This window comes from Barbus barbus, assembly GCF_936440315.1.
Source record: "Barbus barbus genome assembly, chromosome: 43".
NCBI classification, from domain to species: Eukaryota; Metazoa; Chordata; class Actinopteri; order Cypriniformes; family Cyprinidae; genus Barbus; species Barbus barbus.
In genome coordinates, this window is record NC_136721.1 from 13,608,900 (window position 1) to 13,626,101 (window position 17,202).

The window sequence follows — 17,202 nt, forward strand, 5'->3', positions numbered from 1 at the left end:
ACCGTCCAATTTTGGTGAGCTCGTGCAAATTGTAGCCTCTTTTTCCTATTTGTAGTGGAGATGAGTGGTACCCGGTGGGGTCTTTGCTGTTGTAGCCCATCCGCCTCAAGGTTGTGCGTGTTGTGGCTTCACAAATGCTTTGCTGCATACCTCGGTTGTAACGAGTTGTTATTTCAGTCAAAGTTGCTCTTCTATCAGCTTGAATCAGTCGGCTCATTCTCCTCTGACCTCTAGCATCAACAAGGCATTTTCGCCCACAGGACTGCCGCATACTGGATGTTTTTCCCTTTTCACACCATTCTTTGTAAACCCTAGAAATGGTTGTGCGTGAAAATCCCAGTAACTGAGCAGATTGTGAAATACTCAGACCGGCCCGTCTGGCACCAACAACCATGCCACGCTCAAAATTGCTTAAATCACCTTTCTTTCCCATTCTGACATTCAGTTTGGAGTTCAGGAGATTGTCTTGACCAGGACCACACCCCTAAATGCATTGAAGCAACGGCCATGTGATTGGTTGATTAGATAATTGCATTAATGAGAAATTGAACAGGTGTTCCTAATAATCCTTTAGGTGAGTGTATGTGTATATGTGCAACACGGACACATTCTTACATTGGCACAATTTATATTTGTCTTTTTAAAAAAATTCAAGCATTTAAGTAGTATTTACATTTTACTTTTTTAAGGTCATGAGAAATATATTTGTAGCCTGAACTGCAAAAACCAATGAAATGAAATGTTTACAAATGCATGTGTAGTTAAGATTTTTAGAAGTGTGTTTTAGTCATATAGTAGTGTCATTCACAATATGTTGTGCATGTAATGTCACACAAAAAGCTTAGTCGTTTTCTCTATCTAGTTTGAATGGTAAATGGACGAATGAGTGAGCCATTTGGGACATGACATATGCATGAATGTGTAAGTACAGTAATGCTTATCCTGTCAGATGCCATGATGAGTGGAGCACCCCGGCGAGATGTCATGATGGACATAAGCAGAGGCATGATTTCCAGTTTTCAGTCCTGTTTGACAGCTACTCTCTTCTGTTGACGTCCTGCTGATGCTTAAGTCATTACTATGGCAACCCGTGTGGATAAAGCAGATATTGACTACACCGTCTGAACAAACACCTGATTTCATCACTTGCACTATGACAGCATGGACACTAAAGAAAACCAAATGAGATTTATGTTCATGGTGAACATGAGAGCACGCCACAGTCAGATAAATCCAGATTTCTGCATGCGTGTTGTCTGCTTCAGACAGCAGATGAGCTTTAGTTATTATGGGACTCATCAGCACTGTAAACTTGAGAGAGCTCCAGACATCCTCCAGACACTCTCGCCTCCTTGGTATGAATCGTCCGTATCTCATTCCCTGCACTAATTCCAATTTAATTGCCAGTGGCCTGAAGCCTCCTCAATAGGAGTAACAAATGGTTTGATTTTGTAGACTTCATCAGACTGCATTTTAAATGCGACACTCACCCCGCGCGAATGCCAATGAAGCAGAGGAGAGGCTGCCTGTTTACTAATTATCCTTTTTCTTACTGGGAGCCGCACTGCAAGGGTTGTCTGATTAAATCGGATTTGTGGGATAGGGGGGAAAAGCAAGCACGGTCCTCTGCTTTGTAAACGATCCTCATCCGAGGCGAGGGCCAGCCGTGCACTGTAAATTCTGCTCTCTTAAAGGGACACCGTGTCTTTTGTAGACCTAACGCAGGGGTGGGTCCACTCGTAAATTCCTCCCCCCGGCCTAACAGTGTTTATGATCTTTTATCACTTCATCCATCAGGGCAGTAGGATGATTCAAACACAGGCCATGATAAACAGACTATGCAGGTTGCAATTTTTGCTTTTTTTAAAATAATTTAAAACTTAATGGTGATTCAAAATAATTGAGGGTTACTAACAAGAGTGAATCGGTGCTGCAAAACCATACTCAGTTTTGCCAAATCCTCTTTGCAGTCACGTCGATCTAGTGTTGAAAGCTTACTTAATTATGAAGAATCTGCCTCCAACACCTGTCAAAGTCAATAGGGCCAATTTCTTCCATGTGGGTTTGTGAGTGATGAAGACATTTTCTCTGTCTAAATGGACACTGGAGAAGCCATATGGTTTCATGACATTATCTCGAGGTAATTAATATGGCTTCTACAATGACATCTGGTGGCATTAATCTATCTGAGAACGTGGCATCTCACCGCAGCCGCCCGACACGAAAGTGAATTATCTGTAACTATTATTGGTGCAAAGTCTGGAAAGGTACCAGCCCCAGAATGAGAAGCAATCTTTTCGAAGATTTAACGCAGGTTGCGCCGTCCTCATTCTTTCCCTTCCAAACGTCAGTTTAAGGCTTTTAAATGCAGTCTGCCATTGTAATTCTCCTTTTAAAAAGCCACCACTTGAGATGAAAACCTGTTAAATCAAATAGCGTATTTTACACGTCCCCCTGTTGGGTGTCATGTATTTGTAAGGCAGACCTTCGGAGACCAATGACACTTTGATAGTAACACACAAAATGTTATTTTGTTTCTCCCTCTCTCGCTGTCTCCCGTCTCACCATCTCTCCTCCTGTTAGATCAATAAACAATTCATTGAAGCTCTTTTCTTTGCTTTTCTTGTCAGAGGCACAGAGGCGTTTTGAATGCATTAAGGCAGCGCTCTGTGCTGTCACACGCTCTGTATTCCAGACCAAAGCTGTCAGTCGCTGCCCTCCCTCCCTCAGCAACCCCCTCCAAAAGCCTTGGGCTCCTCTAATGCCACATTATGCCCAGCCACTCTCCCGGATTACATGGATGTGCAGTCCTCCTGTAGTCTGGGCTCATTAGGTGTCAGCCCGAGTGAGCGAGAGAGCTAGCGAGTGAGTGAATACCCTGGCCGGAGAGATGCTGCAGACATATCGCATCACACGCACACACAGCCGCTGGAACAGCTTGTACCTGTTGACTTCCCAGCAGCCTGTAGCACTCTGTCATAAAAACACTCATGTAACATCTCTTTATCTATCTGTCGCGCTCTCTTCTCGACTAAAAATCTGATTCGTGCTGGAAAAAAGACAAGGGAGATATGAAGCCAGGCAAGGGAGAATCATTTCTCTCCAATCGCTCTGAGTGCAAGACCCCTTGTTGTTTTGATTTCATTCAGCATCACATTACCGTGGAAATGAATGGGTCAGAAAGCCTTTAGATGTGGCTTTACCCTTCAGACCTAGAGCCCTTTGGTAATGCGCTCCTATAATGCTTACATTTATACATCCCAATTATAATTAAGATGCAGTCCCCATGAAAATCATTACACTGCTCTCGGGGGTTCTCGTGACTAATGTTCTCAGTACGCCGTGCTATACACAGATATGCTCGCTTGCGAGCACAGTAGGAAATGGTAAATTTCTCTTGATGGCCCAGTTTCACACTGAGACAAAGTTCTGTGTTTTGCACATTATACTAATTGTGGGACTAAATATTTGAGCTTTCTTTTGAGGCTCCGCACACCCCCCGTGTACGTTAGAAGGGTTGTATGGTTTTGGCACCCGTTTGACCATATTGTCTCGCCCTCCTGAGCCCCTGCTAGCACCCATTGTCCCCTAGCTCAGTGGGGCTGCCAAGGCCCCCTCTGCCCCGGAGCGCCCGGGCAGCCCTGCCCCCCACCTGGCCCAAACAGCTGCCCCCATGACCCCTCGCTCCCCTCCTGCTGTCAGACCTGAACTTCTCTCACAAGCTTCACACATACCATAGTCTTAGTGTATATATACTCCATGGCACTGACTTTCCTGGTACTCACGTATGACACACATAAGCCTATGTATCTAATCTGTCAGTCTGCCTTTGTGCTTGGATGTCTTCTACATGCATAGTTACTTTTTTTAAACATTTTGACTTTAGGACCTAATCGTAATTGTGGGTGTGGTTAACCATATAGGCTTATAATATTCAAATATTACTGTATATTAGGGATTTTTCAGCGATTTATTCCACGGGTTACTTCATTACACCAGTAGGTAGCGACAAGACAAGTGACAATCGATTAATTCAAAAACACTGATTCATTAAGGAATGAAACAAGCGAGTCTTTAAAAAAATTCAGTCAAACACCCTTTGAGGAACTAAAACATGACGTTATTAAACTGTTCCCTCAACTGATTTGTTCAAACACACCTATAAATTAAATGCGTAATCACTGATCATTGTTTGATTTGATTTGGCACTATTTTGTTTGGCAGAACAAAGATCGACTAACTATAGTAGCTTTAGTGACGCATCATATCAGATACATCAGCTCAAACACCAACATCCTGCACACTGCGTGCTCATCTAGGTAACACATTCCAAGCAGAGATTCAGAACAGGTGTGTCATATTTCCGAGCTCTTCGCTGAGCAACAGGTGACATCACACCTCACGGCACTGGCGACAGACAGAGCAGCAGGAGTTTGTATTCCATCAGCATGGGCGAATTGAAACTCAAGCTAATTGACTATGGTCTCACCAGCTTAGAACGACACACGCTCTCCATGTGCGGTTTCTCAGCTCAAGCATCGGCCCTGTGGGAAACACAGTTGCCTCGTCTAACTCTCACATTAAGTTTTAATCACAGCCCCATTCAGTTTGTTTGCGTAAAAAGTACTGCATTCATACTGTACTGCATTCTTAAAATAAAAATCTAATTTTTGTGGTTTTAGTGCATGTATTTGATCATTGAAATCATCTGTTAGACGACTAAAAGTTGACAATCAACTTCTAGTACATTTATGCATTTAAAATGCATAGTCTATCTCTTCTGGGAAAATTATTTTGGTGATTCAGAAATGTTGATGTCTCATCTTGAACTACACAGATTTTTGTCTAATCAGATGCTCCCTAGAATAAGAATGTCCCATCCCCGCAACCAATTGTTAATGGCTGTAATGTAACCAAAAACTTCCCTAGACTTCCTATTGCAGCAGCAAATATGTCAACACAGGACAGAAAACTTCTTTTGTCAAGTGAATTCACTGGTTTTCTAGGAGATTATGTCTAGGTGTTACATGGTTTTCTGGTATTCCTAGAAGTTGTCTTTTGAGCCAGGGATCATGTGGGCACAACCATCCTGGAAAATTGTTTGCAGTGGTGAACACAAGCAGAACACCCTCAATACCTAAACGGTGCGGCGCACCCACTGTTAAGTAACGGCCGATGCTTCTTCAGGGCCATTAACTTAACACTGCGATGGCGCCAAGAGGCCCTTATAAATAGACACAGGAGTGGAGGTAAATTATGCCAAATCTCAGGCAGCAGGCAGCAGAAGCCAAAGCCAGTCCTCTATCCAGGTGTCACTTTGTCCAACTCAATTTTGCACTGTAATAGAGGCGAGTGGGTCAGCCACTTCTCTCTCTCTCTAGTTCTTTTTCTCTGCCTTGCCCTTCAGTATCTCACAGAAGAGTTTCTCCCAGCCAGTCCATTTACTTGTGACGCTCTTTACTTCACACCGAGCAACACTTAATTCCAGCTAACACCAATCACATGGACACTGCACTTACCTTCATGGCTGCGCTTTATCAACTGTCACCTCTGCCCTTCTCCTGTTCCCAAAATAGTGTTCTTTCTTCAACAGAAGTGTTCTTACCACCTGAGAAATATGGTGCATTTGGAGTGAACTGTAAGATGTATTGTTTTACTGATAAAAATCCTTAAAACATAGCTTGAAATGATAAAAATATTGTCTGGAAAATATTCTCTTTGTAGTATGCTAACAGTGTAATGTAATTGATCTCAAATGTGGCCAAATCTCCAAATTAAAAAAAGACGTGGGCCACAGTACATGGTCACTGATTGGGCTTTTCTGTGAAGGGAATACTTGAAATGAAAAGTGGGCAAATTATCATCATTAAATCTTTCAGTCACCAATAATGTGGGATTTTAAGAGCAATCACAGAGCAGCTCTGGTGATGTGGCTTAGTCTTTCCCTCTGCCCGAACCAGACCCTTGAGCTCCCTGGGTCAGAGTCCACCTAACCTCTTGCATTCCTCAGAGCCTTTCCTCCCTACCCCCTGTCACCCTGTCTTTCATCTCCCTCCACCCGCCCCCTTTTAGTTTAGCTTTAGCTTTTTAAGTTTCTTTAGAGCCTTTAGTTTTGCCATGAACCTTCCTGAAGCAAACTTGCATTTCACATCCCCAAACTTCTTTGGGATTTCCATCCATAATCAATGACCACCCTTCCTTTTTATCGATAAACCCAGAGATGTAAGGAGTCATTAAAGATGGAGACAACGAGAGGGGGAGGGAAACGACTGGGCCCAGAGAAAGCCAGAAGGAAGGCTTGTCAGTATTTATTTGCAGAGAAGCAGCAATTCAGCTGCACTGTCTGAGATTTAAGAACAGGAATAGTCGTTTCACTCGCTCACCTCAAACTCATCCTCTCAATCGCTCCCGATTTTTCCCCAGCAAATGCTGATTGATCGAGCTTTATGAACATGAGACTGGGGCTCCTCATAGATTTTTTTAATTAGTGGCAGCTTTGCCCCAAAGATGTGTTATCGACTCATGAAATAGAAGCGGAGCTTAAAACACTCCCACTTTCCCCAGAGTTGTCTAGAGCCTGATAATTGAAAAAAGTGTGAAGTGCGAGTCTGTGTATGAGAGCAAAGCAAAAGATCACTTTATGCCTTTATCTATTTAAACACCCAGGTGTGAGGTTTTTTTTTTTTTTACCGGAGATTTCAATGATTTGCTAATATTAATTCCAGCCATCTAACCACTCTAGTTGTTTGATCGTTTCCTGTATCTGTCCGCTGACATTTTGTGGCACCGTATGATATGTGCATCACACCCTGTAGTACTGAATTAGATTCTCTTATTGATCCACTGAGACAGTGTATTTTCTAAATGAATCATTGTCTTTTTCAGCTTAATTGTCCAGTTTCTACAGTGATCATGTGATTCACAAGAACCTGTAATTGCAAAAATAAAGATTTTTTTCAATAAGGAGTCAGGCAAATAATAGTCCTGCTCCAAAAGCCAATGCTGCTGTGTTTAGTTAGTCAGAACACTTTAGCATGAATACTGTAAATGAAATCGTACACTCATGTTAACATCTCACTCTTTCTGCTCCCAGGATCAGATATGGCCATCTTCTGTTTGCTGTGCGGGAAGCGCTTCCAGACGCAGACGGCTCTGCAGCAGCACATGGAGGTCCACGCAGGCGTGCGTAGCTACATCTGCAGCGAGTGCAACCGCACATTTCCCAGCCACACCGCACTCAAGCGCCATCTCCGTTCGCATACAGGTTTCACATCAGTCTTAACGTTGCACATTTGTGCATAACCGACAGCCTCAGGAGCCACATTTTTGGGATGAATCCGTATTACATACTAATTTGGTGTTGTTGTATGCACATCCGTCAAGCCTAGTGATTATTTTAAACATGCTTTTTTTTCTCCCACCCGTCATCCCATCACCTTCTGGATGGAGGTGGATGGAATGAAGATAGCAGGCTAAAGTGACATGTCATTTAGCGAAAGGCCAAAGCGCTGTGATGGCTTGTGACAGTGCAGATATCGCCCTCCCCAGTCGGGTTAGTCCTGCTATATGGCGGTTCCATCCCCATGTGGCCAGACGTGAGGCTGAGCAGATGCGGCCACTTGTGGAACAGTCTCCATTACTGTCTCCGAATATGAGACACTGGAAATGAATCCCATTTTCTCCAGAAAGCCTTTTCCCCCCATCGTCTCTGACCTTAAATAACAGCCTGACATGTCAGAGTTGCTTTACTCGGCGGTGGCAGGGATGAATATTTGAAGCGAAAGCGGGAGATGAGCAAAGCCCGCCTGTTTATCGGCCGCCCGGCCTTTATTGGGCGGCTGACGGTACAAGGCGGCCGAGTGCTTACTGTACTCGCTTGTCCTCGCAGGACCGTACATCGGAGCCGACGCTCCCGCCTGCACGCATAAATGTCAACGGTCTGCTTCTCCGCAGACATGGTGGAGGGAGAGAGAGAGGCTGTGATGCAGCGTCGTGCTAGTTTGAACCCAATTCTCTGTAGGCGTGTATTAAATTACAATGAGCGCTAGCAAGCACCCGTTTAATGTGATGTGGGGGCTTTTGTCAAGGAGCTGAAAGGGAAAAACTGCTATTGGCACTTGCAAAAACCACCGAAAATAAGTCTCTACATTTTTTCTTAAAGAGGACAAAAAAAGAAGACTCACTGCTCGCGTTTAATTCTCCTTTGATCTTCTTAATCTCATTCACAGTGTATTTTTTAATGTTGGAAACTGAGTCGCTGATGTGATAAGCACTCGGATGTTCCTCCAGAGCTGTGTTTCCCAACCTTTTTTCAATTTTTTTCCAATCTTATGTACTCCCACAACCGTCAATAGGGCCCGAGTACCCTTTTATCAACACCACACCAGAAATATCTTCCTTGAATTAATTGTTTGTTAATATAATTGACGTCGCCATTGTTACATTGATTTACTTTAAAACAATCACTACTGTGTTCGACTCATCAGGTGGTTTATATAAAAAAAAACTTGTCTTTCCTTTCAATCATAGAGATTCTCAAAGACTTAAAGTCTCATAGACTTTAACATACATATTGTGATTGACGTTTAACATGCATTTCAGTTATTTGCACACTTTTTTTATAGTGGAATTTAAGTAGAATGGTTATAAATTATTAACCATGAAAAAAAAAACATACATTCACAAACGTTTATTGTACAAATGTTTATCCATCAGGACTTTTTTGCTGGCCAGTGGCAGCAAAAATAAATAAATAACACACATGTAAAGTTGTGTTCATAAAATAGGGGTCAATTGTATTTTTTTTAAATATTGCCTTTCAGCGTTTTATTGATTTAAAAAAGATTTCTTTACATACATGAATTACAGTTCAAAACTGTAGATTCAGTAAATCTTTACTACATTTTTATTTAATTTTTTTTTGCATTAAAGGATGCATTAAACTGACCAAAAGTAATAGTAAACACATTTATAATGTTACAAAAGATTTTTACAAGTAAATACTCTTCCATTGAACTTTACATATACCAAAGATGTAAATTATAAGAAGAGAAAGTGTTTTTTAAACACCAAATCAGCATATAAAAACATTAAAATAGAAAATGATATAATACTGTTTTGACTGCATTTTTGATCAAATAAATGCAGTCATGGTGAGCATGGGAGACTTCAAGAAACATAATACCTTGCAGTATGTACGCCTAAGTCACTGCTCTGTAAAAACACTGAAGCAATAGCTTAACGTATTCGTTTTTGCTCCATGTGTGTGGTGCCCACTCAAAAATAAGTTAAATGAGTGATTATGGGCCCACACAGTCATTACTCAGTAATTCAAGCCCAAGCTTAAATTTGATTTCAGTCATACCTCAGCCTAAATGCTGATGCAGAACCAATTTTGACAGGATTTCAGCGAATGATTACACGTGTTTCCTCCTGATTTTAGAGAGGAATTTCTGTTCTTGAATGTACTTGCTCATGTACTTTTCCAGGCGCGCAGTGTGAGCGAACGCTGGCATCCATTAGGGCTGATAATCATGGCAGCCCCCTCGCTCCCCCCTCCGTTCCGCACGCTGCCGGCCGTGCCTCGTTAATATTCCGTTGTTGTTCTGTGCTTGTGTTTTATTCGGAGCCCATTTTCCATCTGCGGCGGGTGTTTTGTGTTCGCAGCTGTGTTTGATAGTGCAGCCCAGTCGAGACCCTGGCAGTGATGGATCCTTGATTTACGCTGCTTAGCGCATAATGAACTCGGCCCCTGCCTTAACATAAGCCTCGGCCCTGCCAGGCGCCAGGCGGTGCCCGCAGACCCCGGCCAGGTACGCCACCGCAGCGGTCCCCTGAGGCACGGGGACGCAGGTGGCAGCCCCCAAGCTTCTCAAATGTCTTTTTCACCCTCTTTGTGCCTCGCAGCCGCCAGACTTACAGACAGACACAGAAAGGAACCGAGGAACACGCAGTCGGTGACAGAATCTTGATCTATCACCTTGTATCTTTACTGCCTCAAAGCTTAATGTATTCCTAACAAAGCAAAGCCGCCAAACAGAATTTGAGAAGCAAATTGCCTTCAGTTTATAGCAGCGACATGCTGCATTTACATAACAGGTAGCCTAAAAAAATACCAGGCGAGTATTACGATATGAATTTGTGCCTTGTGGTATCAGGAGAGAGCTGTCACAAATGATTTTGTCAAATAAAGATTAAAGATGCTTTTACTGAGGGTAGAAGCAAGCCTGCAGATTTAACTGGTGGCCAGTTTTCTGGAGGCTAACGCAGATGTCTTCGATTGAAGCGCCAGCTTAGGCGCAATTAAAGTCAGGTGAATTTGGCACGATTGCTATTCTCGTCGCGTGCCGGAGAGCAGTCAGGGAGCGTGATGGATTGTGATCTCTTCAGCGGAGGAGGCATTTCGAAGCGCCAAATTTCTTACAGCGACTGATAACTTCATGCACACAAATAAATACTGTCACTTTTATTGATTTCTGAAACGTATGGGGTTTTTTTTCTGTCTTGTGTCATCTCCTGCTTTTTTTTCCTCTCTCTCTCCCATTACTGGTGAAGCGAAGACGGTGGAGCCTGAGCAGCCGTGTAAATGTGAGGTGTTTAGCTGCGTCTCGCCACAAAACGTGCCTGAGGAAATTGACATTGTCTGGTAACGGGAGGCGGCGAGAGTCTGAGCATGACAGTACATAACGAGAAATGCAATTTATTCCCAGGCACGGTGCCGCTCGGACAGCCAGATAATGAAACCTAGACGATGACTTAAACCCTCCGCACAGAAGTGAAATGCATTAAATATGGGGAACATTACACGCCTGGCGGAGTCGTGCATCAGTACAGAGAGAGAGGGATATATAGTTAGCTGATAGTGAGACACAGAAGCGCAATTAGAGCAGAAAAAGAAACACCCCCGCATATCATCACTGATTACTGACCTCTTCATATCCATTACAGTGCAAGAAGACAGGAAGATATAGATGACAATGACCTATAACAGACAACTGATGATATTGTACTGAGAGCTTATAATGGCTTGATTTCAAGTAAATATTATAGGCCAGCTATTTAATGCTTTGTGAGAGAAAGAAATACTTGGGTTATTGTCCACATTTTTTTTCTTTTCTCATGAATTTTTCTCCTATTATCTTTGTTTTCTAACATTTTTAAAAATCTTTTCATTTTACAGCCTTTGTATATTCAGTTTATTGAAATTTAAAGGTTGTAAAATTCATTCTTCTATTCTTTCTACATTTTGTTTTGCAGTGATACACTTTGAAAACCAACTTTAACAAATTATTTATTGTTTTTTTTGTGCAAATGATTCATTGGAAGATTGCTTTCCAATGTGTATCAGTGTAAAACAGTGTATAAAGTCAGAGTAAATACCTGTTTTATGGCTCTATCAAGTTTATTAACTATAAACACAGTTCTGTTTGTTTATTAAAACACAGTAACAATGTAATTTTCTGTCACTAAAGGTATAGAAATTACACATTTAAAGGGATAGTTTAATTAATTAAAATTCTTTCATTAATTACTTACCCTCATGTCGTTCCAAACCTATAAGACCTTTGTTCATTATTGGAACACAAATTAAGATATTTTTGATGAAATCCTAGAGCATTCTGACCCTGCATAGACAGCAAGGGAACTACCATGTTCAAGGCCCAAAAAGGTAGTAAGGACGTCGTTAAAATAGTCCATGTGACATCAGTGGTTCAGCCGTAATTTTATGAAGCTACTAGAATACTTTTGTGTGCAAAAAAAACTAAAATAACAACGTTAGAATTTAAAATTTTAGGTGAACTTTAAGTGTAATTTAGTGCTAATAAAAGGTGATTTATAGCCTTTATAATGTCTGTCTGGTGCAAGTCCATTCATTCACAGCTCTTACTGCATTTATGATCAACATTAACTTGCATATACTACATATACTGACCGGACCTCTGTCCAGCAGGTGACCATCCATTTGAGTGCGAGTTCTGTGGCAGCTGCTTCCGAGACGAGAGCACGCTGAAGGGACACAAGCGTATCCACACCGGAGAGAAACCCTATGAATGTAATGGCTGTGGCAAGAAGTTCAGCCTCAAACACCAGCTAGAGACCCACTACCGTGTCCATACAGGTACTGTACACTTCTTCCTGTTTATCAAGCCGAGGTGACTGGAAAAGCTTTCATTGGGTATTATAGTCCTCCTTAGTTTATTGTACTACTTTTCCAGCACCAGTGAGGATTTTGATCCAGTAACATGCCCTACTTAAATCACGTTAAGCGCTACGGTCGCATGTAGCAGTTTTCTGTTATCCTTGTCAGCGGGCAAGCGTCATATCAGATCTTTAGATCACAGCTGAGGCTGATGCCTGCGCAGGCCTTGCCTCTGTTTGGCTTCAGACCTGTGTAAAGAGCCCCTTTCCTCTTGTTAAGGTGATATCTGATTGATTCCTACGTCTTGGCGCTCTGTAAAGCCCACACCAAAGGGCAGGCCATTTCCAGTGCCATCAGCTCGCTCTTTGACGAGGGGATTAGTGCGGTACTGTAGAGACCAGGTCTCTCGGACGCACACGACGGACACCAGATCTTCCCCTCCTCTCTGCCACTCAAAAAGCGATGCCGTTAAGCCAAACTATCAAGAAAGCGTGTCGAATAATTGGCTTCTTTGGGTGGGGTGGGGATGGAGTAAAGCCTCGGCGGCGAGCACAGAGCGCCCGAGATAACAAGAACAACAACAAGCTCACAGTCAAAGGCCACCGCATGCAAAAAAGGGAGCCGCTTGATGAAGCATCGACATTGGCAGCCCTGCTCCTGTCGATGGCCAATCAATAACTCGGCTCCATTTGCAATTCATTATTGCCTGGTTATCTGAGGCTGCCCTGTTTACAGTGCAGTTAAAGTACACTGACCACACGTGCATGTATCACTGGAGTCTCGACAGTTTAATGACCGTCTCATTAGGGCCTTTGCATACGCAAACGCAGACGGACATGACATTGCTCGAACCGCCGAGGTCAAGGTTCCTCAATCCCTCTGTTAAACAAACAGAAGACCTGAGCAAACAAAGCAGAGACTTTGCATTCCCAGGATGCCTTTACCCAACACGAGCGTTCTTCAATCCTCAACTTATCAATGCTTTCCCTAGTGACATTTTTAAAGGTCAGCGTTTAGATGACTGATTTTCACCGTCGGAACAAATGTGCTGCGCTTTGCGTTACTGTCTCTTTAAGAGGTTTCTGTCAACGTTCTGAACTAAGAAACACATTTATTTAACTGTGTAGCTAGATTGTCAAATGCAACATTCACTGCTGTTTCACATGATTGTTTTCAGTTACACTATGCTGCAAAGTTTTTGTACACTTGTCTGTTATGAGACAATAGAGAAAAGAAATGATTTGTGTGTGTGTGTGTGTGTGTATATATACACACACACACACACACACACACACACACACGTGTATATATCTGTATGTATATATAGTATGTATATAAGTTCATGTTTATATGTATATTTATATGATCACAGCTGAGGCCGATGCCAGCGCAGGCCTTGCCTCTGTTTCAGACCTGTGTAAAGAGCCCCTTTCCTCTTGTTAAGGTGATATCTGATTGATTCCTACGTCTTGGCGCTCTGTAAAGCCCACACCAAAGGGCAGGCCATTTCAGTTTTATTCATCATTTAATTTCTATACATATATACATATACAACATGTTTGTTTATACTTTTATGTAAATTTAGCTTAAAATCTTAATTAAAAAAAAAAAAAAATTATGGATTATGCATCAAAACCATTGGTAACATTTTACGGTAAGGATACACAAATTACCATGAATTCATGCATAAATTCATGCATGAATTATGCGTTACTTCATGCATTAATATCTCATGAATTATCAGGAACTAACAAGAATTCAAAGTATTTCTATCATGACTTCGTGGATGAACAACACATTAAGGCATTAACTAAGATGGGTACATTATTACAGTATTACGCATGATCATGATGTTTTCTTTGTTTTTGAACACATAAATGTCACAGTTGTCCCAATCACTGTTGCTCATGTAGATGGGAGGTCACCCTGACCTAATCATGGCACTGTGACCCTATGAACAGAATAGACTTCATTATGGAACCAAGTCAATCATCAAATAATCTAGGAGGTTAAATACCGATCAATAACTTGATTAATAAACACACAAGAAATAATGAAATAATATTATTGTGAAGGGTATGGTAGATCGGCATCCACTCCTTCAGCATGAATTCATGATGATTCATGTACCAAAAGTATAGATTTATCCACAGTGGATAGTAAAGGCCTTTTTTTTTTTTCATAAATCATGGTGATGTAGCCATCTTAGTTAATGTCTTAATTAATGTGTTGTTCATCCATGAAGTCATGATAGAAATACTTTGAATTCTTGTTAGTTCCTGATAATTCATGAGATATTAATGCATGAAGTAACGCATAATTCATGCATGAATTTATGCATGAATTCATGGTAATTTGTGTACCCTTAACGTTAAGTGTTACCAAACCATTTGTTCCATATTGCATTACTAGGAGAGTCCTTCACTTAATCATATTCCTACTTTCCATACAGATGAGTTCCTGTCTGTTCACGAATATCAGCAGCACCATTCAGAGTACAAAATCTCTTGACATGTCGTGCAAAATCTTGACATTTTCTGTTCTCCATGCAGGTGAGAAGCCGTTTGAGTGCAAGCTCTGCCACCAGCGCTCCAGGGACTACTCGGCCATGATCAAACACCTGCGTACCCACAACGGAGCCTCACCGTACCAGTGCACCATCTGCCTGGAATACTGCCCCAGCCTCTCCTCCATGCAGAAGCACATGAAGGGCCACAAGCCCGAAGACATCCCCCCAGACTGGAGGATAGAGAAGACTTACCTGTACCTCTGCTACGTCTGAAGGAGGAAGATGGCGGGGAGGGAGGGGAACGGGAGGGCGAGGGGTTAAAGCGCCTGGAAACACAGTCAGGAAATGGACGGATTTGTCGGAGGGGCTGGGCAAGGCGGACAGGAACTAAACAGGCAGAAATCTTACCCCATCAGTATCGCAAAACATTAAAAAAAAAAAGAAAAAAAGCATCATGTTATAGCCGTATATCCGTTCACAGCACGGATCATATGGGAAGTCCACTCTCTACATGTCAGCTTACGTCCCAAACGTTAAAAATGTCTTATCAGTCAAACGAGACACACTTCAACAATGATTCCTCCTGTTCATAAGGATGCCCTCTTCTGGTGCAAAAATAGTAGTGTGAACCAGACACAGTGTTTATCTCTCGGAGATGTCGGTGCAGGAAGCACTTAGACCCGTCAGCGGTAACGTGCCAGTCAGGTACTCCACAGCAAATATGAACCGTCATGTTCATCAGGGTCATTACTGCAAACTGGGACGTAAGATTGCTGCAAAACATGTTCACGATGCCCGGCTGACAGTCAGCGTGTAGATCCCTCCCATATGATTCACATTCATTAAGGGCTTATTGGTTTAACCAGCGTACAAATCAGCAAAGCTCTCAGTACTCTGTTCATCAATGTAATTTCACTTTCTTTCTTTTTTTCTCTCAGCATAGCGCGTATTACAGGCGGACTTCACGACGACAGTTTTTGTTTGATGTTGACTTCTCAAGCGCCACATTTCGAGTTTATTTTAAGCAGACTAACACGCACACTGTACATGTTCATGTTATCTCCTCCTTCGCTTATCAAGTCTGAAATCGCTTAACCGTTCGAGACGAGTAACTTTGCAATACATACAGAACATCCATTACACACTAGACATCTAATCAACTGTTTATGCTGTTGTTATAGAGACCAAAATGATGACTAAAGCTGCTTTTGTCAGTGGCTTGCAGACTGAGCGGCACTGTGACGTACAGGGCTCGTCTGCACATATCCATGTGTTCGTAGGTGGTCACGAGGCTTGGCCTGTCCAGCCGGGAACGCTGGGATGAATGAACAGAGCAGATTGACTCAACTCTTTTGGTTTGATTCGCTTTGTGTTTCCTATTATACCTTGATTTACTTCAGCACATTGTACTTGAATTACCTCGTTTTTTGTGACCTCATGTGCTAGTGTTTTAATTTTTCCTTTGTTTCTTTGTATATTTGATTGTTTGCTTTGCGAGCAGGGGTGGCGTGTGCTTTTAAGTGCCATGGTAAAGAGAGATTATTTGTCTTTCGTTCGACATTTGTTTAGTTTTTCTTTGCATTAATCTTACCAAACTTGGTATTATGTTTTTGTTTTGTTTGTTTTGTTTTACTAACCCTGCTTGTTGAAAAGCTTGTGGGTTTGGTCGTTTTTTTTTTGTAAGCTACCTCTAAGTTTTGTTTCTTTTTGTTGTGTTTCGTCTGCGAAAGCACATTGTTGTGTTTTGCATTATTGCAACTTCATCTCGCGCTTTCAAGTGTTGTACGTCGGAAGCGACGAATATGGAAGGGGGTAAGATTTGCTTATAGGAAAAGTGGGTTGAAAAAAATAATCAGAACTTTCCCTCCACCCCTGTAAATGTTACCTTAAGAGCAGAAAAGAGATTTCTGAAGCCTTAAGTTCGGGGTCGGAGTTGATCTGGGAGGTGTGTATGGAACAAGTTAAGTGTAGTACTTTAAAGTCTGAAAAAAAGAAACAAACAAAAATGTTAAACTTGAAAATATGTGAATAGAATTGTAGTTTTGTAATGTGAAAAAAGAAGGTTCACAGAGCGTGAGCCGCCAAGAACAGGTCATATGCAGCAGTGCATTGTGCGTTGGACAATTGGGACTGCAAGTGGTAATCAAAGACAAAAGGAAGAAAAAAAAAAAAAAAACTAAAATCCTGTCAGTTGACATGTTTCTTTATATGAGTGTAGTCCTGAGCAAGAGCCAACAGAGGCCATTTGATATATAAAATTGTGATATTTTTGTATTAAGTGTCAGTCCCTTTTTTCCATTTGTTGAGGTTGCAGCGGGGCAAAACTTTGTAGTTCTTTTTTTATATCATTATTCTCTCGTTTGAATCGTTTGCCTTGCTCCTCTTCGGTAATGTTGGACAGTGCGTGATCCTATAGTGGTAAATGTTGCTTTCTGGATGTCAATACATTGCAGGTGAAGGACTAAATCAGCCACATTCTCCTTTGTGAAAATAACAACAAATAAATTTTAAAAAAATAAATAAAATGTGATGCCAATGATCAATTCCATTGCAC

General features: G+C 41.9%; 1 protein-coding gene across 3 annotated transcripts in view; it reads left to right on the top strand.

Annotated features, from left to right (window-relative positions):
* LOC306862843 (zinc finger and BTB domain-containing protein 16-A-like) overlaps positions 1-16,793 on the top strand; it is a 118,592-nt gene extending 101,799 nt beyond the window's left edge. For 2 of the 3 annotated variants that reach the window (XM_079405864.1, XM_079405865.1), the window contains exons 5-7: positions 7,094-7,264; positions 11,951-12,118; positions 14,692-16,793. In XM_079405864.1, the coding sequence (XP_079261990.1) occupies positions 7,094-7,264; positions 11,951-12,118; positions 14,692-14,921 (569 nt within the window). In that variant the 3' untranslated portion in view covers positions 14,922-16,793. Of the gene's footprint in view, positions 1-7,093; positions 7,265-11,947; positions 12,119-14,691 lie in introns of all 3 variants that reach the window. The other variant, XM_079405863.1, reaches the window with a different exon arrangement.
* The last annotated feature ends 409 nt before the right edge of the window (positions 16,794-17,202 follow it).